General features: G+C 43.2%; 2 protein-coding genes across 2 annotated transcripts; one reads left to right on the top strand and one right to left on the bottom strand.

Annotated features, from left to right (window-relative positions):
• Positions 1-10,428: 10,428 nt before the first annotated feature.
• Positions 10,429-19,161, bottom strand: LOC139577692 (uncharacterized). Its single transcript, XM_071404870.1, has 4 exons — positions 18,771-19,161; positions 18,252-18,376; positions 15,245-15,412; positions 10,429-11,626 (listed from the first exon to the last, which is right to left on the bottom strand). The coding sequence occupies exons 1-4, from the start codon at positions 19,051-19,053 to the stop codon at positions 11,054-11,056; spliced, it is 1,149 nt and encodes a 382-aa protein (XP_071260971.1). The 5' UTR covers positions 19,054-19,161; the 3' UTR covers positions 10,429-11,053.
• Positions 19,162-19,380: 219 nt separating this feature from the next.
• Positions 19,381-23,525, top strand: LOC139577684 (uncharacterized). The gene is made up of 3 exons (XM_071404855.1): positions 19,381-21,358; positions 21,583-21,713; positions 21,900-23,525. Exons 1-3 carry the CDS (start codon positions 21,070-21,072, stop codon positions 23,034-23,036), a joined length of 1,557 nt encoding a protein of 518 aa, XP_071260956.1. The 5' UTR covers positions 19,381-21,069; the 3' UTR covers positions 23,037-23,525.
• The last annotated feature ends 4,448 nt before the right edge of the window (positions 23,526-27,973 follow it).

A 27,973-nucleotide genomic window follows, 5' to 3' on the forward strand; every position in this document is an offset into this window, starting at 1 on the left:
CCATCCCAACCTTGAAGCACGTGGGTGGCAGCATCATGTTGTGGGGGTGCTTTGCTGCAGGAGGGACTGGTGCACTTAACAAAATAGATGGCATATTATGTGGATATATTGAAGCAACATCTCAAGACATCAGTCAGGAAGTTAAAGCTTGGTCGCAAATGGGTCTTCCAAATGGACAATGACCCCAAGCATACTTCCAAAGTTGTGGCAAAATGGCTTAAGGACAACAAAGTCAGGGTATTGGGTTGGCCATCACAAAGCCCTGACCTCAATCCCATAGAAAATTTGTGGGCAGAACTGAAAAAGCGTGTGCGAGCAAGGAGGCCTACAAACCTGACTCAGTTACACCAGCTCTGTCAGGAGGAATGGGCCAAAATTCACCCAACTTATTGTGGGACGCTTGTGGAAGGCTACCTGAAACGTTAGACCCAAGTTAATCAATTTAAAGGTAATGCTACCAAATACTAATTGATTGTATTTTAAACTTCTGACCCACTGGGAATGTGATGAAAGAAACAAAAGCTGAAATAAATCATTCTACTATTATTCTGACATTTCACATTCTTAAAATAAAGCGGTGATTATAACTGACCTAAGACAGGGAATTTTTACTAGGATTAAATGTCAGGAATTGTGAAAAACTGAGTTTAAATGTATTTGGCTAAGGTGTAAGTAAACTTCCGACTTCAACTGTATATGGAGCCCTCCACATTGTTACAAAATTTGGGAGTACTGAGCTCAATTTGGCCGCTGCAAGCCTCCGGAGGCTGCATCTCAAACCACCACATCCTCCAATGTCGGCCTTCCACATCTGCGGTGGAAGGTGGCCGAGCTACAGTGGCGTTTGTCAGACCAGGAGACATCCCGAAAAATTGGTCTTCCCACAAAAACGTCTGTAGCGTCCGAACGGTTTGGCCTACAAAAACTAATATGACCACTCTATGGAAAGGTGAGACCCGCCCCCTTTTTCCCTCAGAACAGCCTTAATTTGTCAGGGCATGGATTCTACAAGCTGTCGAAAGCCTTTCACGGGAAACTGTTGAGCGTGAAAAACCCAGCAGCATTGCAGTTCTTGACACAAACCGGTGTGCCTGGGCACCTACTACCATACACCGTTCAAAGGCATTTAAATCTTTTGTCTTGCCCATTCACCTTCTGAAAGGCACACATACACAATCCATGTCTCAAGGCTTAACAATCCTTCTTTAACCTGTCTTCTCCCCTTCACCCAGTGCTTTTAGTTCAAATGTTAATTCCATAAACTTCAAGATGGCTTAGCAGTTGAATATGTTTTTGTCTTGTCCCTTGTAAACATTGTTTCCCTTGTTTGTTTGTTTTCTCGTATATATATTTAAATATTACTTTCTATCTACGGACTGAATATACTCTCCTGCAACCCGCCTCACCCAATGCCGTACAGATCTGCTATTTTTATACTTAAGAACTCAACTCATCAAAAGCTAGCCAGCTAACTGGCTACTAGTTAGCCACGGCCCGCTAGCTGTCTAAAGTACATCGGACTTAGCTTAAGAGGCCCATCGGACAAATTCTTTGGCCACTATACCCACCACACGGAGCCCTGCTGATCCGTCTTCTGAACCGTCGCCTGAATCGGAACCCCAACAGATGCTAGCCAGCTAACTAGCTAGTCAGCTAGCGGTCATCAGCCACCTCTAGCACGGACAACTCTCGCCAGTCTGCACAGCGCGACTCAAACCAGAGCAATTCGGACTTATTTTTCTCCATATTTCCGGATTCCTACCGCAAGCTCTGAAATTTTTTTTTCTTCTCACCTGGATCACAGCAGCTAGCTAGCTACTATTTGAGTGGCCACTCCTGGCTAACGTCACTGTCCCAAAGCAATTAACAATTAGCCTGGAGCTAGCCTTGCTAGGCCCATCTCCCGGCTAGCCAAAGAGGTCCATCAGCCACTACTTGGGCTACAATACCTCTTTTTGCCAACTGGCTTAGACCCCAGCCGACTCATCACGACTGGACCACTGCCCGATGGGGTTTTTCTCAACTGGCTCCGCCGTCGCTTCGTCCCCTGAAATCCCATCCGCTAGCATGCTAGCCGCGGCCTGCTAGCTATCCAGAGCACATCGGACTGTTAGCTTATGAGGCCCACCGGACAAATTCTTTGGCCACTATACCTATTCTGCCAATTGGCCTGGTTGACACACGGAGCCCTGCTGATCCGTCTGCCGATGTTGTGGCCCCCTCGTGCTATTACAGACTTTCTTCCGTCGCGACGTCCCTCCAAGGCCTTTCTGTTAGCTTCCTAGCCCCGGCCCGCAAGCTGCCTGAAGCCACTCACTGGACTCCTATGATCACTCGGCTACACATGCCTCTCGCTAATGTCAATATGCCTTGTCCATTGCTGTTTTGGTTAGTATTTATTGCCTTATTTCACTGTAAAGCCTCTAGCCCTGCTCACTACGCCTTATTTAACACTTTAGTTCCACCTACCACACATGCGGTGACTTCACCTGGTTTAAATGATATTTCTAGGGACAATATCTCTTTCATCGTCACTCTAGGCACAGGTTTACCCTCACTGTATCCACATCCTACCATACCTTTGTCTGTACATTATGCCTTGAATCTATTCTACCGTGCCCAGAAATGTGCTCCTTTTACTCTCTGTTCTGAACATACTAGACGACCAGTTATTTTAGCCTTTAGCCGTACCCTTATCCTACTCCTCTGTTCCTCTTATGATGTGGAGGTTATTCCAGGCCCTGCAGTGCCTAGCCCCACTCCCATTCCCCAGGCGCTATCATTTGCTGACTTCTGTAACCGTAAAAGCCTTGGTTTCATGCATGTTAACATTAGAAGCCTCCTCCCTAAGTTGGTTTTATTCACTGCCCTAGCACACTCTGCATACCCGGATGTCCTAGCCGTGTCTGAATCCTGGCTCAGGAAGACCACCAAAAACCCTGACATTTCCATCCCTAACTATAACATTTCCCGACAAGATAGAACTGCCAAAGGGGGAGGTGTTGCAATCTACTGCAGAGATAGCCTGCAGAGTTCTGTCTTACTATGCAGGTCTGTACCCAAACAATTCGAGCTTCTACTTTTAAAAATCCACCTTTCCAGAAACAAGTCTCTCACCATTGCCGCTTGCTACAGACCACCCTCTGCCCCAGCTGTGCCCTGGACACCATATGTTAACTGATTGCCCCCCATCTATCTTCAGAGCTAGTGCTGCTAGGTGACCTAAACTGGGACATGCTTAACACCCCGGCCATCCTACAATCTAAGCTTGATGCCCTCAATCTCTCACAAATTGTCAATGAACCCACCAGGTACAACCCCAAATCCGTAAACACGGGCACCCTCATAGATATCATCCTAACCAACTTGCCCTCCAAATACACCTCTGCTGTTTTCAACCAAGATCTCAGCGATCACTGCCTCATTGCCTGCATCCGTAACGGGTCTGCGGTCAAACGACCACCCCTCATCACAGTCAAACGCTCCCTAAAACACTTCAGCGAGCAGGTCTTCCTAATCAACCTGGCCCGGGTATCCTGGAAGGATATTGACCTCATCCTGTCAGTAGAGGATGCCTGGTCCTTCTTTAAAAGTGCCTTCAACATCTTAAATAAGCACAGGCAGTTAGGAAAGCAAAGGCTAGCTTTTACAAGCAGAAATTTGCATTCTGTAGCACAAACTCCAAAAAGTTCTGGGACACTGTAAAGTCCATGAAGAATAAGAGCATCTCCTCCCAGCTGCCCACTGCACTGAGGCTAGGAAACACTGTCATCACTGATAAATCCACTATAATTTCAATAAGCATTTTTCTACGGCTGGCCATGCTTTCCACCTGGTTACCCCTACCCCGGTCAACAGCCCTGCACTCCCCACAGCAACTCGCCCAAGCCTCCCCTTCACCCAAATCCAGATAGCTGATGTTCTTAAAGAACTGCAAAACCTGGACCCCTACAAATCAGCCGGGCTAGACAATCTGGACCCTCTCTTTCTAAAATTATCTGTTGAAATTGTTGCAACCCCTATTACTAGCCTGTTCAACCTCTCTTTCGTATCGTCTGAGATTCCCATAGATTGGAAAGCTGCCACGGTCATCCCCCTCTTCAAAGGGGGAGACACTCAAGACCCAAATTGCTACAGACCTGTATCTATCCTACCCTGCCTTTCTAAGGTCTTCGAAACGTCAAGTCAACAGATTACCGACCACTTCGAATCCCACCGTACCTTTTACGCTATGCAATCAGGTTTCAGAGCTGGTCATGGCTGCACCTCAGCCACGCTCAAGGTCCTAAACGATATCATAACCGCCATCGATAAGAGACATTACTGTGCAGCCATATTCATCGACCTGGCCAAGGCTTTCGACTCTGTCAATCACAACATTCTTATTGGCAGACTCAACAGCCTTGGTTTTTCAAATGATTGCCTCGCCTGCTTCACCAACTACTTATCTGATAGAGTTCAGTGTGTCAAATCGGAGGGCCTGTTGTCCGGACCTCTTGCAGCCTCTATGGGGGTGCCACAGGGTTCAATTCTCGGGCCGACTCTCTTCTCTGTAGACATCAATGATGTAGCTCTCGCTGCTGGTGATTCTCTGATCCACCTCTACGCAGACGACACCATTCTCTATACTTCTGGCCCTTCCTTGGACACTGTTAACTAACCTCTAGACGAGCTTCAATGCTATACAACTCTCCTTCCGTGGACTCCAACTGCTCTTAAATGCAAGTAAAACTAAGTGCATGCTCTTCAACCGATCACTGCCCGCACCTGCCAGCATCTGGACGGTTCTGACTTAGAATATGTTGATAACTACAAATACCTAGGTGTCTGGCTAGAATGTAAACTCTCCTTCCAGACTCACATTAAGCATCTCCAATCCAAAATTAAATCTAGAATCGGCCTATTTCGCAACAAAGCAGCCTTCACTCATGCAGCCAAACATACCCTCGTAAAACTGACCATCCTACCGATCCTCGACTTTGGCGATGTCATCTATAAAATAGCCTCCAACACTCTACTCAACAAATTGGATGCAGTTTATCACAGTGCCATCCGTTTTGTCACCAAAGCCCCATATATTACCCACCACTGCGACCTGTACGCTCTCGTTGGCTGAACATCGCTTCATACTCGTCCCCAAATCCACTGGCTCCAGGTCATCTACAAGTCTCTGCTAGGTAAAGCCCCGCCTTATCTCAGCTCACTGGTTACCATAGCAGCACCCACCCGTAGCACGTGCTCCAGCAGGTATATCTCACTGGTCACCCCCAAAGCCAATTCTTCCTTTGGTCGCCTTTCTTTCCCGTTCAAATCAGATTTATTTATAAAGCCCTTCTTACATGAGCTGATATCTCAAAGTGCTGTACAGAAACCAAGCCTAAAACCCCAAACAGCAAGCAATGCAGGTGTGGATATCATAAGGTGAATGCACCAATTTGTAAGTCGCTCTGGATAAGAGCGTCTGCTAAATGACTTAAATGTAAATGTAAATGTAGAAGCACGGTGGCTAGGAAAAACTCCCTAGAAAGGCCAGAACCTAGGAAGAAACCTAGAGAGGAACCAGGCTATGAGGGGTGGCCAGTCCTCTTCTGGCTGTGCCGGGTGGAGATTATAACAGAACATGGCCAAGATGTTCATAGGTGACCAGCAGGGTCAAATAATAATAATCACAGTGGAGGTCGAGGGTGCAACAGGTCAGCACCTCAGGAGTAAATGTCAGTTGGCTTTTCATATCCGATCATTCAGAGTATCTCTACCGCTCCTGCTGTCTCTAGAGAGTTGAAAACAGCAGGTCTGGGACAGGTAGCACGTCCGGTGAACAGGTCAGGATTCCATAGCCGCAGGCAGAACAGTTGAAACTGGAGCAGCAGCACGGCCAGGTGGACTGGGGACAGCAAGGAGTCATCAGGCCAGATAGCCCTGAGGCATGGTCCTAGGGCTCAGCTCCTCCAAGAGAGAGAGAAAGAAAGAGCGAGTTAGAGAGAGCATACTTCAATTCACACAGGACACCGGATAAGACAGGAGAAATACTACAGATATAACAGACTGGCCCTAGCCCCCCGACTCAAACTACTGCAGCATAAATACTGGAGGCTGAGACAGGAGTGGTCGGGAGACACTGTGGCCCCATCCGACAATACCCGTGGACAGGGCCAAACACCACTAGAGGGTTATCTTCAACCACCAACTTACCATCCTGAGACAAGGCCGAGTATAGCCCACATAGATCTCCGCCACGGCACAACCCAAGAGGGGGTGCCAACCCAGACAGGAAGATCACGTCAATGACTCAACCCACTCAAGTGACGCACCCCTCCCAGGGACGGCATGGAAGAGCACCAGTAAGCCAGTGACTCAGCCCCTGTAACAGGGTTAGAGGCAGAGAATCCCAGTGGAGAGAGGGGACCGGCCAGGCAGAGACAGCAAGGGTGGTTCGTTGCTCCAGTGCCTTTCTGTTCACCTTCACACTCCTGGGCCAGACTACACTCAATCATAGGACCTACTGAAGAGATGAGTCTTCAATAAAGACTTAAAGGTTGAGACCGAGTCTGCGTCTCTCACATGGGTAGGCAGACCATTCCATAAAAATTGAGCTCTATAGGAGAAAGCCCTGCTTCTAGCTGTTTGTTTAACAATTCTAGGGACAGTAAGGAGGCCTGCGTCTTGTGACCGTAGCGTACGTGTAGGTATGTACGGTAGGACCAAATCGGAAAGATAGGTAGGAGCAAGCCCATGTAATGCTTTGTAGGTTAGCAGTAAAACCTTGAAAATCAGCCCTTGCCTTAACAGGAAGCAAGTGTAGAGAGGCTAGCACTGGAGTAATATGATCAAATTTTGGGGTTCTAGTCAAGATTCTAGCAGCCGTGTTTAGCACTAACTGAAGTTTATTTAGTGCTTTATCCGGGTAGCCGGAAAGTAGAGCATTGCAGTAGTCTAACCTAGAAGTGACAAAAGCATGGATACATTTTTCTGCATAATTTTTGGACAGAAAGTTTCTGATTTTTGCAATGTTACGTAGATGGAAAAAAGCTGTCCTTGAAACAGTCTTGATATGTTTGTCAAAAGAGAGATCAGGGTCCAGAGTAACGCCGAGGTCCTTCAGTTTTATTTGAGACGACTGTACAACCATCAAGATTAATTGTCAGATTCAACAGAAGATCTCTTTGTTTCTTGGGACCTAGAACAAGCATCTCTGTTTTGTCTGAGTTTAAATGTAGACCATTTGCAGCCATCCACTTCCTTATGTCTGAAACAGGCTTCCAGCGAGGGCAATTTTGGGGCTTCACCATGTTTCATCGAAATATACAGCTGTGTGTCATCCACATATCAGTGAAAGTTAACATTATGTTTCCGAATGACATCACCAAGAGGTAAAATATATAGTGAAAACAATAGTGGTCCTAAAACGGAAACTTGAGGTACACCGACATTTACAGTTGATTTGTCAGAGGACAAACCATCCACAGAGACAAACTGATATCTTTCCGACAGATAAGATCTAAACCAGGCCAGAACATGTCCATGTAGACCAATTTGGGTTTCCAATATCTCCAAAAGAATGCTGCTAATGACTGGAATGAACTGCAAAAAAATCACTGAAGCCTCATATCTCCCTCACTAGCTTTAAGCACCAGCTGTCAGAGCAGCTCACAGATCACTGCACCTGTACATAGCCCATCTGTAAATAGCCCATCCAACTACCTCATCCCCTTACTGTATTTATCTTGCTCATTTGCACCCCAGTATCTCTACCTGCACATCAATCACTCCAGTGTTTAATTGGTATATTGTAATTACTTCGCCACCATGGCCTATTTATTGCCTTACCTCCCTTATCTTACCTCATTTGCACACACTGTATATATACTTTTTCTACTGTATTATTGACTGTATGTTTGTTTATTCCATGTGTAACTGTGTTGTTGTATGTGTTGAACTGCTGTGCTTTATCTTGGCCAGGTCGCAGTTGTAAATGAGAACTTGTTCTCAACTAGCCTACCTGGTTAAATAAAGGTGAAAAAAATAAATAATAATACATTTCAGCAGCACCTCTGGACCCTCCTCCTGGAAGAGAGAGGTGATACAGATTACACAGACATACACTCCCTCAGGTACGTACACACACAGATAAACACACTTTCAACATAGTGTTTACCCATCCCCACTACGTTTGAGTCCTATACTGTAGTTACAGAATGACTTCCACTTGTTGAAATTGGCCTATAACAGAATAACTTTAAAAAAAACATATGCATTACAATGGTAGAAATTGAAAGAGAACACTTGAGATTATGGTAAATTATCAGACCAAAGGTGAGGACAACAGTTCACCTGACACAAGACTGAATCCAGACATTACATTGTTCATTTGATGTGCATTTTATATTTACTGTACATTTCTCAGCATTTTGCCATTGAGGATCTGAAGCAAGCACACTTGTCATTTTTTGTTGTTCGTAACACAGCCCCGCATCCCCACCATCACACAATTACTGTTGTTATTTACGCAATCCTTATACATCGCAATCTGGGTGAGGTGGGCATCATTTGAAAGTGCATTCTATTGCCAACATGGCTAGCTAAGTGATACCACATGATCATACAGTGTTAGGCTTTCAAAAGGCACTTCAGACAAACGGATTGTAATTTTGGTGCACATAGAATGGAGTCATGAGTGCATTCAAGTGCGTGTTCCGTGGCTAATTTTCCTCACAATACGACAAACACAGGCTCATTGTGTTCAGGACAACCCAGGGTATCACGCATGTCATCTTTGTAACTGTGGATCAAACATAGCGATCATAAACATTGATACTGTAAATTACATGTTTTCAAATATGGAAATGTGAAGTGCACATTTGGACTCACAGGTGTGGTTTGCTTGTATGACATCAGTGGTATTTATTATAATCCTCAACTTCTCATCTTTCTGAACACATCGACTCCTCTCAATTTATATTTGCCTCACTCAGACAAATGTGCAAAAGTAGCCCAATTAGCGGATCTTGTTGCGCACGGTCCTCAAATTTATAACGGCTGTCAGTCAAAACCCATACAGTGATGGGAAGCGGAGAATCTGAGCCCTGACGCATGTATAGCCACTGCGTTCTAATTTAGGCGCTTATCAATGAAAACATTTGCCATTTTCAATCAGTATATGGGATGACAGGGCCTGTGAGTGGAAAGGGCTACACCTATCATCATTAAAACTTCTCTGCGCTACGGATACCGAATACGGGTTCACTTTCCTAAACAACCCTGAATTGCAGGGCGCCAAATTCAAAAATATTTATCATCATGCAATCACAAGTGAAATATACCAAAACACAGCTTAGCTTGTTGTTAATCCACCTATCATGTCAGATTTTGGAAATATATTTTACAGCGAAAGAAATCCAAGCTTTTGAGTGTAGCTTTCAATGCTATAACAGCTTAGCTGTAGCTTGGTTAGCTTGGTCACGAAAGTAAGAAAAGCAATAAAATTAAAATCGGGTGTTTCCACTCACGAGACTCCCAGTTACACAACAACTGTTCTTTTTGTTCGATAAATATTACTTTTATCACAAAAAAACGCCATTTGGGTTGCGCATTATTCTGAGAAAACAAAAGCCGTGTTCCGTTCGACAAATCCCAAAAAGTATCCGAAATGGTCGTAGAAACATTTCAAATTTTTTAAATAATCAAACCTCAGGTTGTCTTTAACAAACATAATCGATAATATTTAAACCGGAGCATAACCTATTCATTAAGAGAGAAAAGGAAAATGGTGAGCTCCTCGCACGCGCAGGAAATATTCAGAGGACACCTGACCTCTTGAAACATCTCGCTAATTTTTCAAAATAAAAGCCTGAAACTATGTCTAAAGCCTGGTCACAGTCTGAGGAAGCCATTGGAAAAAGAATCTGGTTGATACCCCTTTAAATGGAGGTTAGACAGGCCAGGAAACAAAGATTTTGTTTTTTAAATATTACTTCCGGGTTACTTTCTCAGGATTTCGCTTGCAGAATAAGTATTCTTTTTCTCACAGACAATATTTTAAAAGTTTTGGAAACTTGAGTGTTTTCTATCCTAATCTGTAAATTATATGCATATTCTACGATCTGGGCCAGAGAAAAAGTCAGTTTACGTTGGGTACGTTATTTTAAAAAATAATAATAATTCTGACCCCTAGCGCTAAGAGGTTTTTAATTAAACCCATCCTGGTGGACATAAATATGTTGTGGGTAAATATGAGTCAGCTATGATAAGTCAGACAAACCTGACTAAACTATTTTGATGTGTACAGTAGGTGTTAGTGTGTGGGTATGTGTAGGTATATTTAGTAAGTGTATATTGGTTATAAAACGCTGTCGGGTGTGTATGCAGAATAGGGTGAGATCAGTGATGTATACTAAAGAGAGTCTCAATGAAAGTCTTAGAATGAAAAGCCCCATTTATGTGTTTATTAAAACAAGAACTAGTGTTAAATACACCATATGAAAACCACACACCTCAACTAAAAATCTGCATGAACTTGATAAACTGCATTATTTCTCTCATTAAAAAATGTGTCTTGTGAAAAAAATTAAGTAGTTGAGTGGAAGTAATGAAATAGACATTTGTGAACATCATATAGCCTACACAGTACAAACACAATATGTAACAGACTTTTTAGACTTAAATATGCCTTATACATCACACAATGTCTGGATGCAATATTCTACCCAGGAATATTTAACACTGAAATCTGTTACTCTCGTTATTCCAAATGCATCTGTGGATATTTTATGTCAACAATGAAAATGCACCTTTGTCTTTAATGCAGGGTTTGATCTAAACGTCAGAAGACCTTTCTCCCATGTGGACCTTCAGGTGCATCTTCAGGTTGCCAGCCTGGGCGAAGCGCATTTGACACTGGGTACAGCTGAAGGGTTTTTCCCCTGTGTGGATCCTCTGGTGGATCTCCACATTCTGGGGGTAGCTGAAGCCTTTGTTATAGAAACTGCAGAGGAACCGTTTCTCTTTACTATTACCTGATGTAGCTCCCCTTCCCTGAGCCTGGGCTCTAGCCCTGTCATTTGAGTTCAATACCTGATCGAAAAGGATGTGTCTGTGTGAATCGGAAGGTGCCATCTATGACCAGACCCTCTCCTTTCTTATCTAGGCATTCTTCAGAGTATACACCACTACAGTACTGGTTCCAGTCCCCTCTCATTGGATTAGTCTGTGTATCTAAGCCCACAGGCATGTCACCAGGTATCATCTCTCTCTCTGTAACATATGAACAGGACGGATCATTGCCAGTCTGTAACGCGTCACCCGAGTCCTGATGGGACAGAACCGTCCTCGGGCTCAGGTTACCGTGAAGTAAATACTTTGAGTGGGGAGCAGGAGGACAGTCCAGTCGCTCCAGCACTGTTAAACTCTCTGTGTCTGTCTCTGACTTGAGGACGGAGTTCGGCGTTCCACTGACCTCCGTCATGCTGCGTTGGGTCCTAGGCTGCGCTGGGGTGATGATAGGGTCCTCCGTAGCTACAGGGGGCGCTTCAGCCAATCCAGTCTGGATGTCTCTGCTGTGTGGTGGGTCCTCCTCTCCTTCAGACTTCTCCAGCTTGACCCCAGGACCTGCAGCCTCTGCATCTGCAGACTAACACAAGAGGTTATTATCAGTACATGAGTTGAACTGGATAACAATGTTGTAGGGAAGTCTTACAAGCTCCCCTATGGCAGATACAGTTGGAAGTTTACATACACTTAGGTTGGAATCTTTAAAACACGTTTTTCAACCACTCCACAAGTGTCTTGTGAACAAACTATAGTTTTGGCAAGTCGGTTAGGACATCTACTTTGTGCATGACACAAGTAATTCTTCCAACAATTGTTTACAGACAGATTTCACTAAATCTCAATTCCAGTGGGTCAGAAGTTTACATACACTAAGTTAGTTGACTGTGCCTTTAAATAGCTTGGAAAGTTCCAGAAAATGAGGTCATGGCTTTAGAAGCTTCTGATAAATTATGTCAATTAGCCTAAGTCAATTGGAATGTACCTGTGGATGTATTTCAGGGCCTACCTTCAAACTCAGTGCCTCTTTGCTTGGCATCATGGGAAAAATCAAAGGAAATCAGCCAAGACCTCAGGAAAAAAAGTGTAGACCTCCACAAGTCTGGTTCATCCTTGGGAGCAATTTCCAAACGCCTGAAGGTACCACGTTCATCTGTACAAACAATAGTACGCAAGTATAAACACCATGGGACCACTCAGCCATCATACCGCACATGAAGGAGAAGCGGTCTGTCATCTAGAGATGAACGTACCTTGGTGCGAAAAGTGCAAATCAATCCCAGAGAAGATGCTGGAGGAAACAGGTACAAAAGTATCTATATCCACAGTAAAACGAGTCCTATATCGACATAACCTGAAAGGCCGCTCAGCAAGGAAGAAGCCACTGCTCCAAAACCTCCATAAAAAAGCCGTGCACTGGTGCACTTAACAAAATAGATGGCATCAGTCAGGAAATTATGTGGATATATTGAAGCAACATCAAGACATCAGTCAGGAAATTCAAGCTTGGTCGCAAATGGGTCTTCCAAATGGACAATGACCCCAAGCATACTTCCAAAGTTGTGGCAAAATGGCTTAAGGACAGCAAAGTCAAGGTATTGGAGGGGCCATCACAAAGCCATGACCTCAATCCTATAGAAAATTTGTTGGCAGAACTGAAAAAGCATGTGCGAGCAAGGAGGCCTACAAACCTGACTCAGTTACACCAGCTCTGTCAGGAGGAATGGGCCAATATTCACCCAACTTATTGTGGGAAGCTTGTGGAAGGATACCCAACACGTTTGACCTAAGTCAAACAATTTAAAGGCAATGCTACCAATACTAATTGAATGTATGCAAACTTCTGACCCACTGGGAATGTGATGAAATAACTTAAAGTTGAAATAAATCATTCTCTACTATTAGTCTGACTTCAAATGTAGTCCCATGGTCTATATTTTGTGTGATGGTGGGGACGCAGAGCTGTGTTCCAAACAAAAAACTGCAAGTGTGCTTGCTTCAGTTCCTCAATGACATGGTTAGCAGAGCTAAAAATAAATAAAAAAGCACCTTATAGTAGAAGGCTCTTTCCTTGAGTCATAAAGGTGCATTGAAATGACTTAGGAACAGTGCACACTGGACAGGTGTGACCACTTAGACCTCACTCAAACCATTTTTTACTTATCTTTTTCCTACTCCAAAATGTCAATGAATATTCATATGTTTCCAGAGTAATTTCAGATTTCATTATTGACAAATGGCATGAAAAGTACAGTAAATGTCAAATGCACATAATCAACAGTGTAATGTTTGGATTCAGTCTTGTCAGGTGAGCTGTTGTGTTTTCACCTTTGGTCAAAACATTTCCCCATCAACTCTAAAGTGTTCTTTCAATTTCTACCATTGTAGTGCATATGCTTTTTATAATTTTTCTGTTAAATGTCAATTTGGCCCTATCCATGTTGACTAACTTCCACGAATTGAAGTGGTTAAACATAAACAAGTTAAATACACCATATGAAAACCACACATCAACAACAAAAAAAAAAAATCTGCAAGAGCTTGATAAACTGCATTCATCTTCTCATTAAAAGTGTTTTGGGAAAATTTGTGATCATATCCTACACAGTACAAACACAATATGAAAGACTTTTAAGGTTTATATATGCCTTGTACATTGAGTGTACAAAACATAAGGAACACCTTCCTAATATTGAGTTGCACCCCTTTTGCCCTCAGAACAGCCTCAATTTGTCAGGACATGGACTCTACAAGGTGTCAAAAGCGTTCCACAGGGATGCTGGCCCATGTTGACTCCAATGCTTCCTACAGTTGTCAAGTTGGCTGGATGTCCTTTGGGTGGTGGACCATTCTTGATACACATAGGAAACTGTTGAGTGAAAAACCCAGCAGCATTGCAGTGCGTGACACACTCAAACCAGTGCGCCTGGCACTTACTACCATACCCCACATTCACACTCTGAATGGCACACATACACAATCCATGTCTCAGTTGTCTCAAGATTTAAATATCCTTCTTGAAGTTGATTTAACAGGTAAGATCAATAAGGGATCATAGACTGACCAGGTGAAAGCTGTGTCATGGAAAGCGCAGGTGTCCCTAATGTTTTATACATTCAGTGTTTTTCACAATGTCTGGATGCAATATTCTACCCAGGAATATTCAACACTGAAATCTGTTACTCTGGTTATTCCAAATACATTTGTTGATCTTTTCAGGTGACAACAATATAAATTCATCTTTGTCTTTAATGCAGGGTTTGATCTAAACGTCAGAAGCTATCGAGTGGAATGGTTTTTCTGCTGGTGTATCCTGAGGTATCTCCTCTCTGAAAACCTCTTCCCGCAGTGCGTACAGGCGAATGGCCTCTCTCCCATGTGGACCTTCAGGTGCATCTTCAGGTGATCCTGGCGGGAGAACCTTTTCTCACACTGGGGGCAGCTGAAGGATTTCTCCCCTGTGTGGATCCTCTGGTGCCTTTCCACCTTTTGGGGACAGCTGAAGCCTTGGTTACAGAACATGCAAAGGAACCGCTTCTCTTTAGTATTGCCTGATGTTTCTCACCCTCCCCGAGCCTTTGGTCATTTGAGTTCAATACCTGATTGAAAAGGACGTGTCCCTGTGAATCAGAAAGCCCCATCGACGTGGACACTGGGTGGCGATCCCTGAATGTGTGTAAAGGGGAGTGGGTTGCAACATTTGGATTTGTCTCTAAGCTTCCCTTGTAATCTAAGAATTCTCTGCCCTACGAGTGTCCATCTCCTAGGAGACGATCTGCATTCCATGTGGGAGGAGCGTCGCCCTCCACATCTACGACCAGACCCTCTCCTTTCTTATCTAGGCACCCTTCAGAGTATACACTACTACTGTATTGATTCTAGTACCCTCTAGATAGATCAGTCTGTGTCTCTAAACCCAAGGACATGTTGCCAGGGTCCATCTCTGTAGCGTAAGAGGAAGAGAGATCATCACCGCCAGTGTCTGACGTATCACCTTCACCATGTCCACAGGAATTAACCGTCCTCTCGCTCTGGTGAAATACCGGTATATATTCTGAGCTGAGAGCAGGAGGACAGCCCATTCTCCCCAGCCTCTCTGGGTCTGATCTGTGGTCAGATTCTGTGTGTAAGAGCCTGTGTGTTACAGTTAAAGTCTAGCGTCTGTCTCTGACTTGAGGACGGCGTTCGGCGTTCCACTGACCTCCATGATGCTGCGTTGGGTCCAGGGCTGCGCTGGGATGGTGGTGGGGTCCTCCGTGGCTACAGGGAGCACTCCAACTGTCTGGATGTCTCTGTTGTGGTGTGGTTCCTCCTCTCCTTCCTTCCACTTCAGCTTGACCCCAGGATCTGCAGCCTCTGCATCTGCAGACTGACCAGAAGAGAGGATATGGTTGCTTTTTAAGACCATCCATTCCACTGTGTCAGGTCCTGTTGTACCTTTTGAGAATACATTCTGGGCTTATCAATTATATTATGTGGTGGTGGTGTCACCTTCATAATTTTTTTTCTGGTTCTCCAAAATGGCTACAGTCACCATCACAATTAGTAATTGTGTAATTATAATTTTTTTGAGTTTGATATTCAAATTGCTTCTAATTAGGTAAGTATCCCAGTAGTAGTTTGGTAATACGTTACCAAAATCTTGATATCAACCTGGCCAGATTGTATAATTTGGTTCAGTTCTGTCGTCACATTCTGTGATTGGCTTGCTTGGCTACGTTAGCCGACATAGGCTACGTCAACTGCAGCGGTGTGTTTGATCTGCGCATGTGCCAGCAGCGCAAGTCTCACTCTATGCTTACAGTGGCACGAAAAAGCACGTGAACCCTTTGGATTTCTGCATAAATTCATCCTAAAATGTGATTTGATCTTCCACCAAGTAATAACAATAGACAAACAGTCTGCTTAAACTAATAACAAATAATTATACGTTTATGTCTTTATTGAAGGGTGGAAAAAGTATGTTAACCCTTCGATTTAATAACTGGTTGACACCTCCCGGCAGCAATAACCTCAACCAAACGTTTTCTGTAGTTGTGGATCAGACCTGCACAATGGTCAGGAGGAACGTTGGACCATTCCTCTATACAAAACTGTTTCAGTTCAGCAATATTCTTGGGATGTCTGGTTTGAACCGCTCTCTTGAGGTCACGCCACAGCATCTCAATCCGGTTGAGGTCAGGATTCTGACATGCCAGAAGTTGTATTTTCTTCTGTTGAAGCCATTCTGTTGTTGATTTACTTGTGTTTTGGGTCGTTGTCCTGTTGCATCACCCAACTTCTGTTGAGCTTCAATTGGTGGTCAGATAGCCTTACATTCTCCTGCAGAATGTCTTGATAAACTTGCAAATTCATTTTTCCATCAACGATAGCAAGCTGTCCAGGTCCTGAGGCAGCCCCAAAACATGATGCTCCCTCCACCATACTTGAGTGATGAGGTTTTGATGTTGGTGTGCTGTGCCTTTTTGTCCCCACAGTGTTGTGTGTTACTTCCAAACAACTCAACTGTAGTTTCATCTGTCCACAGAATATTTTGCCAGTAGCGCTGTGGAACATTCAGGTGCTCTTTTGCGAAACTTCAGACATGCATATTTTTTTTTGGGGGGGGGGAGCGGGCAGCAGTGGCTTCTTCTGTGGTGTCCTCCCATGAACACCATTCTTGTTAAGTGTTTTACGTATCGTAGACTCATCAACAGAGATGTTAGCATGTTCCAGAGATTACTAAGTCTTTAGCTGACACTCTAGGATTCTTCTTACCCTCATTGAGCATTCTGCACTGTGCTCTTGCAGTCATCTTTGCAGGACAGCCACAGTGCTGAACTTTCTCCATTTATAGAAAATGTGTCTTACCGTGGACTGATGAACATGAAGGCTTTTAGAGATACTTTGTTAACCCTTTCCAGCTTTATGCAAGTCAACAACTTTTAATCTTATGTCTTCTGAGATCTTGTTTGTTAGATGCATGGTTCACATCAGGCAATGCTTCTTGTGAATAGCAAACTCAAATTGTGTTTTTTTTATTTTTTATTTTTAAATAGTGCAGGGCAGCGCTAAAGACACCTCATCTGTCTCATTGATTGGACTCCAGGTTATCTGACTCCTGACTCCAATTAGCTTTTGGCGAAGTCATTAGCCTAGGGGTTCATATACTTTTTCCAACCTACACTGTAAATGTTTAAATGATGTATTCAATATAGACAAGACAAATACAATAATATGTGTTATTAGGTGATGCAGACTGTTTGTTGTGACTTAGATGAAGATCAGATCAAATTATATGACCAATTTATGCATTAGTCCAGGTAATTCCAAAGGGTTCACGTACTTTTTCTTGTAGTGAGTTCGGAAAAACTGAAAGTATGCATCTTAGAAATAGCTCACATACAAACTTTGTCCAAAATCAAATAGGCTTCGCAAAAATAACATGGATGCTGTGGTAGAATGTTTATTTTGATTAACACAAAAATCTCACCAGGTAGCCCGATTTAATTTATGTCATGAAAATGATTAGGGAAATCCTTATTGCAAAGCATGTTAACGCTTAAATCAAACTATTATATTGTGTACCTAAGGGTCAGTCACCGGGATCAGCTTTTAACACCACCCACTCTACACAATATAAAGGTTAAACATTTCTAAACTTACGAATGCACGTAGTGGTACTTAATCGGCAGATCTAGACCGTCACACTTAACAAGCCAAGACGTCCTATAAATCGTTTACGACCTAAGAATTTGCTCACATAAGACAGCTAAAATCATACATACAGTCTGTGGAGGCCTTTACTAGATCGAACGAAAATGCAAGGATGGTGTATTGTTTTTCTCCAGGCTGCAACCATATCTCTACAACGTTTATCGTTTTATCGGTTCCCGAACTATGTAATGAAAAAACTTTGGGTCCATCTGACAAGGTAGTGAGACGTCAAAGGCAGGTGTTGAGGTAGTTTTTATTTTATTTATCTTTTACATGTTAGCACATTATCTTTACTTGTTTTGATTACATAACTGCTTAACTTCAATGTTAGCTGATGAGACTGAGAACAAAACATAAGATCTCCTATCTCTTGTTTACCAGACCTTATTTTCGGGATTTATAAAAATAAACATTAATTTCCCCATAGGCTTTGGCCAATGAGCCATGGCGGAGTTAGCCTCCGTTAGTGCATACAAAAAGATGCCATTAATATTGCTCTCTATTACACTAACCTCTATCACGATAATGTTCTGAGTTGAGGTTCCTGTGCCCTCAACAGTGATTGGGTGGCCATGGTTCCATGTATTGTGACCCGCTGGCTTCACAAAGCTCCTGTGGCCTCCAGTGAGATGTCCACCTGGGAGAGTGATTGGGGAAAAGAGGCGTAGGCTAGCTACAGTCAATGCTCAACGGCATATTTATCAAACACTGGCTAGAATTGACAAGGATGTAAGACTTACCATTCTTGATATACTATTTATTGATCGATGTATTATGTAACATGCATCACATTGCTTTCATTGAGTAGATAATAGGAAATTAAGTAAATTAAGATTCTGGTTAGAATATGATAGTGTCATTGCGCAAGTGCTTACTATCCTGGTTTACAAGACCCAATTCTGGTTAACACATTTGAACACATGTGCAGAAGGAAACGGGGCGACAGGCACTGAGCTACATATGAACCGCGACGGAGCGACAGGTACTGAGCTATGAACGTCGCCAGGCCGCGCAGCCTCAGCAAAATGTACCTCTTGCCATTCCTCTGTATCGGTCGACGATCTTGACACTATTGGGACGCCTGGCGAGGACGCGATCTCGTATTGTCTTCTCTGCGCGCTCCCGTGCGACCTTTAGTTCCAGTTGCTGTAGTTTCCTCCGCAATGTACTGTTTTCTTTCTGGCTTTGAGTTATTTCCAAACGAAACACTGCATAGTCGTCGTCTACGAGTTTACAGATGTCTGCCACGGCTGCATTTGCCAGCACCTCCATGACAGAGGCGATTTGAGTGTGAAAAAGCATACAATTAGCCATTGTTATCTAAGCAGCTAGCTAGCGTTACCTAGATAACATCTATCAACCAAGTACAGTCTCCAACGCAAATTAAACTACCTGAGGTATGTATGTAATGCGGTGTAGTTCAATTAGTCATATTGAGTTATATGGTGTTAAACGTCTAAACAATAAAAACACTAACGTGAAAATTTGTTTTTGACCACTGTTGACTTCCGTTTACTTCTATAATATTATTGCGGTCCTCAAACGTTAATTACATTCCGCCACATACTGTACTGGACAGAGTGTGTAGTAAACCACAACTAAATTAATAGACTAAAGAAAGAAAGAAACAAACATGAAAATAAACCCTCCCATCTAATCCTGTATTACTAAGAAAATGAAAAGAGCCTTGTACTTACATCAACACACACTGTTTCATCAACCATACACTCTGTACACAAACCATTTGCATGCTTGCCAACCAGATATAAGGACGAGTTCAATGTACAATGTCCTAAACGCAAACACCACCTCTTCCTTCCTAATTTGAATCTTGGTCCACCGACCTTTCTATGGCTGGCGTTTTGAGTCCCACCTCTTCTACCACACATCTATCATAATTGCTCTAATCTTACCTTTGGCCTCACCTCGTGGAGCATGAATATCAATTACTTCTTGGTTTTAAAGTCCTTTTGGCTACCTGGGACCCAGCCACTTCCGTTTACACTGAAAAGAAAGGATCTTATTGATTGGCTCATAGCTCAAAGGGTGTGGTTAAATTTTAAAAAGTATGCAAGCTGTTTTTTGAAATATGGTACTGTTTATTACATTACACATCAAATCTCCTATGATCAGTATCTTTTAAGCAGAGAGCAGACTTGTTTAGAAGGAACAGCATGTTAGCAAGGATAGAGTAGAGCATAATAAAATGACTTTATTCCATCTAGTCAGTCAGGTAAATATTCAACTGTTCTTGTTCTAGGCTAGATTTACTGTCTCTCTAAAAACAGATTTACACAAGCCTGTTTCAAATGACAAGTTAACAAAAGGGTTAATGAGGGGTATGTGGTTAATTACCCTTTTTACCCCAAGACACTTCACATGATAACAATATATGTCAGCTGAAGAATGGTCCCTAAATATCCCCTGTGTACATCTCAAGCCCCACTGCTACATTTCTCCCCGTTGTGGACACTCCTATGTCTGACAAGGCTACTCCGGACGGAGAAGCTCTTGTAACATAGTTTGCACTTGAGATGGTTTGGGATGAGTTGGACCACAGAGTGAAGGAAAAGCAGTGCTCAGCATATATGGGAACTCCTTCAAGGCTGTTGGAAAAACATTCCTCAAGAAGCTGGTTGAGAGAATGCCAAGAGTGTGCAAAGCTGTCATCAAGGCAAAGGGTGGCCACTTTGAAGAATATCAAATATCAAATATATATTTGTTTAACACTACGGGATTCCATATGTGTTATTTCATAGTTTTGATGTGTACACTATTATTCTACAATATAGAAAATAGTAAAAATAAAGAAAAACCTGGAATGAGTAGGTGTGTCCAAACCTTTGACTAGTACTGTGTATATATAGATATATATTATAGATAACACCCTGTTCTTTCTAAAAAAGTCTGCTCTGAGTGTCACGGATACTGATCATGAAAAGTTGTGATTGTTAATTTGTATTTATGTATACTTCAGTGGTGGATACACTATGGCTGTAAATTATTTTTATGAATTTGTAATGCAGCAAGCAATAGCATTTCAAGGAGCAGCTAAGAGCACTCCTTGTTCCATTTAATCACGCCCCATGACGCTAACCAATGAAATCCTTTCTCTTCAGTCTAAAAAGGAAGTAAACAGTACACGAGAACACTTTTCACGTTAGCGTTTTTATTGTTATTATTTAGACATTTATTAACCTAATGGAACAAAAAATATGACTAATTTAACTGCTAAGCATCACATACTTACGCCAAGTAGTCTTTAATTCGCGTTGGAGACAGGACTTGGTTGATAGATGTTATCTAGGTGACGCTAACTAGCTGCTAACAATGGCTAACGTTAACTGTATGGTTTTTCACACTCAAATAGCCTCCATTATGGAGGTGCTAGCGAATGCAGCCGTGGCAGAGATCTGTAAACTTGTAGACGATGACTATGCAGTGTTTCGTTTGGAAATTTCTCAAAGCCAGAAAGAAAATAGGGGTTTGCGGAGGAAACTACAACTACTGGAACTGAAGGTGACACGGGAGCGCGCAGAGAAGACAATACGAGAGCGCGTCGTCGCCAGTCGTCCCAGTAGTGTCAAGATCGTCGACCGATACAGAGGAATGGCAAGAGGTACATTTTGCCCCGTTCCCTTCTGACCACATGTGTTTGGATAGTATGCAATAATTCCCCTGATAACTTAGTTATCTTGCAAGAAGTTGTGAGAAGTGTTTGTTACTTACATCCTTGCCAATTCTAGACTGCGTCAAAACTCAGTAGTGTACAATGGTCAATATAGCGGTGAGCATTGACAGCACCCAACCTAACTACCTCTTTTCACCCAATCACTCTCTCAGGTGAAGGATATCTCACTGGAAGCCACAGGAACTTTGTGAAGCCAGCGGGCCACAATACATGGAGAAATGACGAACCCATAGCTGTAGATGAAGGGAGTGGAACCTCAACCCAGCACGTTATCGTAATAGAGGTAAGTGCAATAGTGTTCCGTTAAAATTACAGTACATCAAATGTGACAAGTTTCAGAAAGGCTTCCCTCGGCTATTCACTTGCTTACATGTACATCCAAATGTATCTGCCATAGGGGAGACTTCCCTATGGCATTGTTATCCAATTCCACTCATGTACTGGTAATAACCTCCTCTCTTTTTGTCAGTCTGCAGATGCAGAGACTGCAGGCCCTGGGGTCAAGCAGGAGAGATCTGAAGGAGAGGAGAACCCACGGCACAGCAGAGACATCCAGACTGGACCAGCTGGAGCGCCCTATGAAGCCACAGAGGACCCCACCACCGCTGCATCTCAGCCCAGGACCCGACGCAGCATCATGGAGGTCAGTGGAAGGCCGGACGCCGTCCTCAATTCAGAGGCAGACACCAAGACTTTAACTGTAACACACAGGCTCTTAGACACAGGATCTGAACAAATATCAGACTCAGAGAGACTGGGGCAGGGGCCACTGGGCTGTCCTCCTGTTCCCGGCTCAGAGTACTTACCGGTATTTCACCAGAGCCAGAGGCCTGTTAATTCCTGTGGGGATGGTGACATGTTAGACACTGGTGGTGATGATGATCCGTCTTGTTCTTACACTACAGAGATGGACCCTGGCAACATATCCTTGGGTTTAGAGAGACAGACTGATCTGTTTAGAGGGGAATGGAACCGGTATAGTAGTAGTGTATACTCTGAAGGGTGCCAAGATAAGAAAGAGGAGGTTATAGTCGTGGATGAGGTGAAAGTGGAGGGCGACACCCCTCTGCCATGGAATGTAGACGAGACTCACTTAGGGGAAGGACACTCACAGGGCAACACCAGTGACTTCTTAGACTACAGGGAAAGCTTAGAGACAAATCCAAATGTTACGACCCACTCCCCTTTACACGTGTTCAGGGATCGCGATCCAGTGTCTACGTTAATGGCACCTTCCGATTCACACGGCCGTGTCTTTTTCAATCAGGCATTGAACTCAAATGACAGGGCTAGAGCCCAGGCTCGGGGAGGGGGAGCAATATCAGGCGGTAGTAAAGAAAAACGGTTCCCCTGCATGTTCTGTAGCAAAGGCTTCAGCTGCTCCCAGAAGGTGGAGATCCACCAGAGGATCCACACAGGGGAGAAACCCTACAGCTGTACCCAGTGTCACATGCGCTTCACCCAGGCAGGTGACCTGAAGAGGCATCAGAGGGTCCACACAGGGGAGAAACCTTACAGCTGCCCCCATTGTGAGAAGAGGTTCTCCCGCCACCACCATTTGAAGATGCACTTGAAAGTCCACACGGGAGAGACGCCGTTTGTCTGAACGCACTGCTGGTAGAGGTTCTCAGAAAGTAGCTACCTCGGTATACACCAGCAGAAAAGACATTCCACTCTATAACATAGCTTCTGACTTTTAAATCAAACCCTGCATTAAAGAACAAATTAATAATTCTTTGTTGTCTGCAGAAAAGACCCACAGATGCATTTGTAATAACGAGAGTAACAGATTTCAGTGTTTAATATTCCTGGGTAGAATATTGCATCCAGACATTGTGTGATATATGGAAATGTGTGAGCCGAAAAAGTCTGTTAAAAGTCTGTGTTTGTACTGTGTAGGCTATATGATGTTCACAAATGACTATTTCATTACTTTCATTCAACTACTTAATTTTTTCCCAAAGACTCTTTTTAAAGAGAAAATGTATGCAGTTTATCAAGTAAATGCTGATTTTTAGTTGAGACATTTGTATGTCTGGTTTACATATGGTGTATTTAAAAGGTTTTTGTTTAATAAACACAAAATGGGACATTACATTCTGACTTTCATTGACATTTCCTTTAATATACTGTGCTTTCAGAAAGTATTCAGACCCCTTGACTATTTCCACATTTGTTACTTTACAGCCTTATTCTAAAATGTATTACATAATTTTTTCCCCTCAATCTACACACAATACCCCATAATGACAAAGTGAAAACAGGTTTTTAGAAAAAATAAGATTGCCTCATTTACATAAGTATTCAGACCCTTTGCTAAGAGACTCAATTGAGCTCAGGTGCATTCTGTTTCCATTGGTTATCTTTGAGATGTTTCAACAACTTAATTGGAGTCCACCTGTGGTAAATTAAATTGATTGGACATGATTTGGAAAGGCACACACCTGTCTATATAAGGTCCCACATTTGACAGTGCATGTCAGAGCAAAACCATGTCATGAGGTTGAAGGAATTGTCCGTAAAGCTCAGAGACGGGATTGTCTCGAGGCACAGATCTGGGGAAGGGTACCAAAACATTTCTGCAGCATTGAAGGTCCCCAAGAACACAGTGGCCTCCATTTTAAATGGAAGAAGTTTGGAACCACCAAGACTCTTCCTACAGCTGGCCACCCGGCCAAACTGAGCAATCAAGGGAGAAGGGCCTTGGTCAGGGAGGTGACCAAGAACCTGATGGTCACTCTGACAGAGCTCCAGAGTTGCTCTGTGGAGATGGGAGAACCTTCCAGAAGGACAAACATCTATGCAGTGCTCCACCAATAATGCCTTTATGGTAGAGTGGCCAGACGGAAGCCACTCCTCAGTAAAAGGCACAGGACAGCCTGTTTGGAGTTTGCCAAAATGCACATAAATAACTCTCACACCATGAGAAACAATATTCTTTGGTCTGATGAAACCAATATTGAACTCTTTGGCCTGAATGCCAAGCGTCAAGTTTGGAGGAAACCTGGCACCATCCCAACAGTGATGCATGGTGGTGGCAGCATCATGTTGTGGGGATGTTTTTCAGAGGCAGGGACTGGGAGACTAATCAGGATCGAGGGTAAGATGAACGGAGCAAGTGAAGAGAGATCCTTGATGAAAACCTGCTCCAGAGCTCTCCGGACCTTAGACTGGGGGCGAAGGTTCACCTTCCAACAGGACAATGATCCGAAGCACACAGCCAAGACAACATGGGAGTGCGTTCAGAACAAGTCTCCGAATGTCCTTGAGTAGTCCAGCCAGTGCCCAGACTTCAACCTGATCTAACATCTCTGGAGAGACCTGAAAATAGCTGTGCAGCGATGCTCCCCATCCAACCTGACAGAGCTTGAGAGGATCTGCAGAGAAGAATGGGAGAAACTCCCCAAATACAGGTGTGCCAAGCTTGTAGCAGCATACCCAAGAAGTCTCGAGGCTGCCAAAGGTGCTTCAACAAAGTACTGAGTAAAGGGTCTGAATACTTATGTAAATGTAATGTTTTTTATGTTTAATACATTTGCAAAAATGTCAACCTGTTTTTGCTTTGTCATTATGGGGTATTGTGTGTAGATTGATGAAAGGGAAATAATGATTTAATCAATTTTAGAATAAAGCTGTAACAACAAAATGGGGAAAAAGTCAAGGGGTCCGAATTAACTGTACATCAGATCTGATCTCACACTATTCATACACACAACAGCGCTTTATAACCAATATACACTTACTAAATATACCTACACATACCCACACACTAAGAAACACCTACAGTACACTTCAAAATAGTTTAGTCAGGGTTGTATGACTTGACTTATGATAGCTAACTTATTTACCCACAACAACATATTTATGTCCACCATGATGGGTTTAACAACAATGAAGTAATTCTGTAACTACAGTATAGGACTCAAGTGTAGTGGGGATGGGTAAACACTCCATGTTGAAAGTGTGTTTATCTGTGTACGTACCTGAGGGAGTGTATGTCTGTAGTCTATCACCTCTCTCTTCCAGGAGGAGGAGGGTCCAGAGGTGCTGCTGGTGAAAGAGGAGGGCTGTGAGGAGGGTCTGGGGAACCCTGAGGGGACCATGGTCATGGAGGACAACCAGACTACACCTCCTCCTGAACCCACAGAGGAACCAGCTGAGCAGCACAGGACCACACACAGTCTCAGTGAGGTGAGTCCACTGTGAACTACTGTCTGAATGGTATTAGGTCAGGGCCTGTATCCAGAAAGCCTCTCAGAGTAGGAGTGCTGATCTAAGATCAGTTTTGCCTTTTTAGATCATAATGAATAAGACCTGATACTCAATCAGCACTTTTACTCAGAGTATCTCAGAGTAGGAGTGCTGATCGCTGTTCATAATAAATATGATTGTATGGACAGATCCTATATCAGCACTCCTACACCAAGACACTTTGTGGATACGGGCCCAGGTCTTGATTAATTTAGTCTTAAGTCTGGGACCATGCCTTTGAATTATCAAACCATTAAAGGGATAAGTCAGATGAACTGGTGGATACCATTTTTACGTCTCTGCGTCCAATATCCAGGAAGTTAGAGGGAATTTCACGAGCCAGTGCTAACTAGCTTAGCACAAAAACTGGATTTGGTGTAACCGAAGACTTCCATTCTTTGTGCTAAGCTAGTTAGCAAAGCTAGTTGCCAAAATCCCCAACTATTCTTTTAAAGAGTGTCAAGTAATCAAATCAATGACGATGTTTGCATAGTATCCATGGCAATCCCTCATTGCCCAATCAAATCATATCAGATTTCTTGATCCTCTCCCTCTATCTCTTACAGTCAGTAGACAAAGAGGATGGGATGCCTGATCTGTAGCTGGTCAAAGAGGAGACAATAGAGAACAGACCAGAGAGTGGAATAAAGATCTGGGATGAAGGTAAGGGAGAAATACATATTGAGAACATATATATACTATGTACTACATCAATAGGAATATTGATGCGCTTGCATAAAATGAAATAAATACAACTTATGTTTATCTACTAAAACAAACATCATAATGTTTGAACTTGACCAGGTAATTGACTCAGGTAATTGACCCAGGTAACTCTATATGTTGAGTTTTCTGCCATGTAACCTCTTCCTGCAGGTGGTTGGCTGGAAGCTAACAGAGGAGACTGGGTGGCCATCTTGGATTCCCAGACCCAGACTGTTGCAGCCAAGGCTCCTGTGGACAACATCACTGAGCAGGCCAGGACCAGAGGCGACATAGTGGAGGTCAGTGGATGGGAAAGTGTCCTTAGCTCTGGGCTGGGCAACAACACTGTTAACCACAACCAGAAACAGACAGTTGAACACAAAACAGCATCTCCATGACAACAGACTGGCTGAGACCAGGGCGAGGTGTAGATTTGGTCTACGGGGACGGTGTGTCCGTATGTGGTGGGAAAGAACAGACACGGCTAGTGATGCTCCTATAGTTGTGATTCACAGAGACTGATGGCGCATCAGGTTAACCCCCGAACAGGTATTGCCTTTAGCCTGCCTTCGATTAGCCTGATGACTCCCACCAAATGATTTAGCTTCTTTGTCATTCGCCACACACTTTACTCTGAGACTGCCATCATTGAAGTTGTTTGTGGTGACGAGGGGCGTTGTACAAAACAAAGTCATCAGCGATTGTATCGTCTCTAACCAATCAGAGTATTTGTATATTTGAAGGAAATCGTTGTGGAAATCTGTTGAAGCTCAAGTCGGCTACACAATGCAATGCTCTTTCTATTGGCTGGCTGGCTAGCTATGTAGCAAGCTAGCAAACATAGCTACAAACAATAATACCAAATACAATATCAGCATGTGACGTAGCTATTTAGCTGTAAAATCGCCTAAACAAGCTGCAGTATCAATCTCACCATGTTCAACCTGCAGATTGATGTCCCTCACAGTGGAGTCAAACATTGGCAACGGCAAATATACTTTTGAGGAGATGCCCGCACAGTGCATTCTGAGCAATTCAAAAACTCAACATTAGCACTAATTTTGTCAAGAAGTACAACATTACAAATATTTTCAGAGATTTTAAATAATGAACTTGCTATCTGTACTATCATATAGCTTTGGAATCGTGACATTATGTACTTTAGAGGAAAATAGGCATGTTTCTCGACATATACACTGATTTTGAGAAGGGATTGCGTGATGATTAGCTTAGCAACCCCGTGACGCAGTATGACAACATGAATGCGATTGGTCGACAGTCTGCTGGGTGGGGCGTTATACGTTGCTTCATTCATTGGATTCCTATCTCCTTTCTGTAACATCTCTGTCAACGGCACTATGCAATGCACCCTGGACTAAAGAGGCAGACAAATAGGAAAAATGTTAAATTACACATTTCTTGAGGTAGGAATTTCGCAAAAACATGTTCAAAGGCTCATTGGAGAGAAGACATCCTCCCCGAGTTATGACATCAGCCAGTATTGAAATCTGAGATGTATGATAGATGTTTTCACGATCTAAACGTAATATTCCTATTAACTTCCAGTGTAGTGAGAGACATAACACG

The sequence above is a fragment of the Salvelinus alpinus genome, chromosome 6 (genome assembly GCF_045679555.1).
Source record: "Salvelinus alpinus chromosome 6, SLU_Salpinus.1, whole genome shotgun sequence".
In the NCBI taxonomy this organism is placed as follows: domain Eukaryota; kingdom Metazoa; phylum Chordata; class Actinopteri; order Salmoniformes; family Salmonidae; genus Salvelinus; species Salvelinus alpinus.

What these genes read in the sequence shown, in the direction of transcription:
- LOC139577692 (XM_071404870.1), bottom strand. Translation starts at nt 19,053, where the DNA reads ATGGCTAATTGTATGCTTTTTCACACTCAAATCGCCTCTGTCATGGAG. An exon ending in ATACAGAGGAATGGCAAGAG is followed by an intron (nt 18,377 to 18,770) that starts GTACATTTTGCT and finishes TCACTCTCCCAG; the next exon opens with GTGGACATCTCACTGGAGGC. An exon ending in AGAACATTATCGTGATAGAG is followed by an intron (nt 15,413 to 18,251) that starts GTTAGTGTAATA and finishes TCTTCTGGTCAG; the next exon opens with TCTGCAGATGCAGAGGCTGC.
- LOC139577684 (XM_071404855.1), top strand. Translation starts at nt 21,070, where the DNA reads ATGGCTAACGTTAACTGTATGGTTTTTCACACTCAAATAGCCTCCATT. An exon ending in ATACAGAGGAATGGCAAGAG is followed by an intron (nt 21,359 to 21,582) that starts GTACATTTTGCC and finishes TCACTCTCTCAG; the next exon opens with GTGAAGGATATCTCACTGGA. An exon ending in AGCACGTTATCGTAATAGAG is followed by an intron (nt 21,714 to 21,899) that starts GTAAGTGCAATA and finishes TCTTTTTGTCAG; the next exon opens with TCTGCAGATGCAGAGACTGC.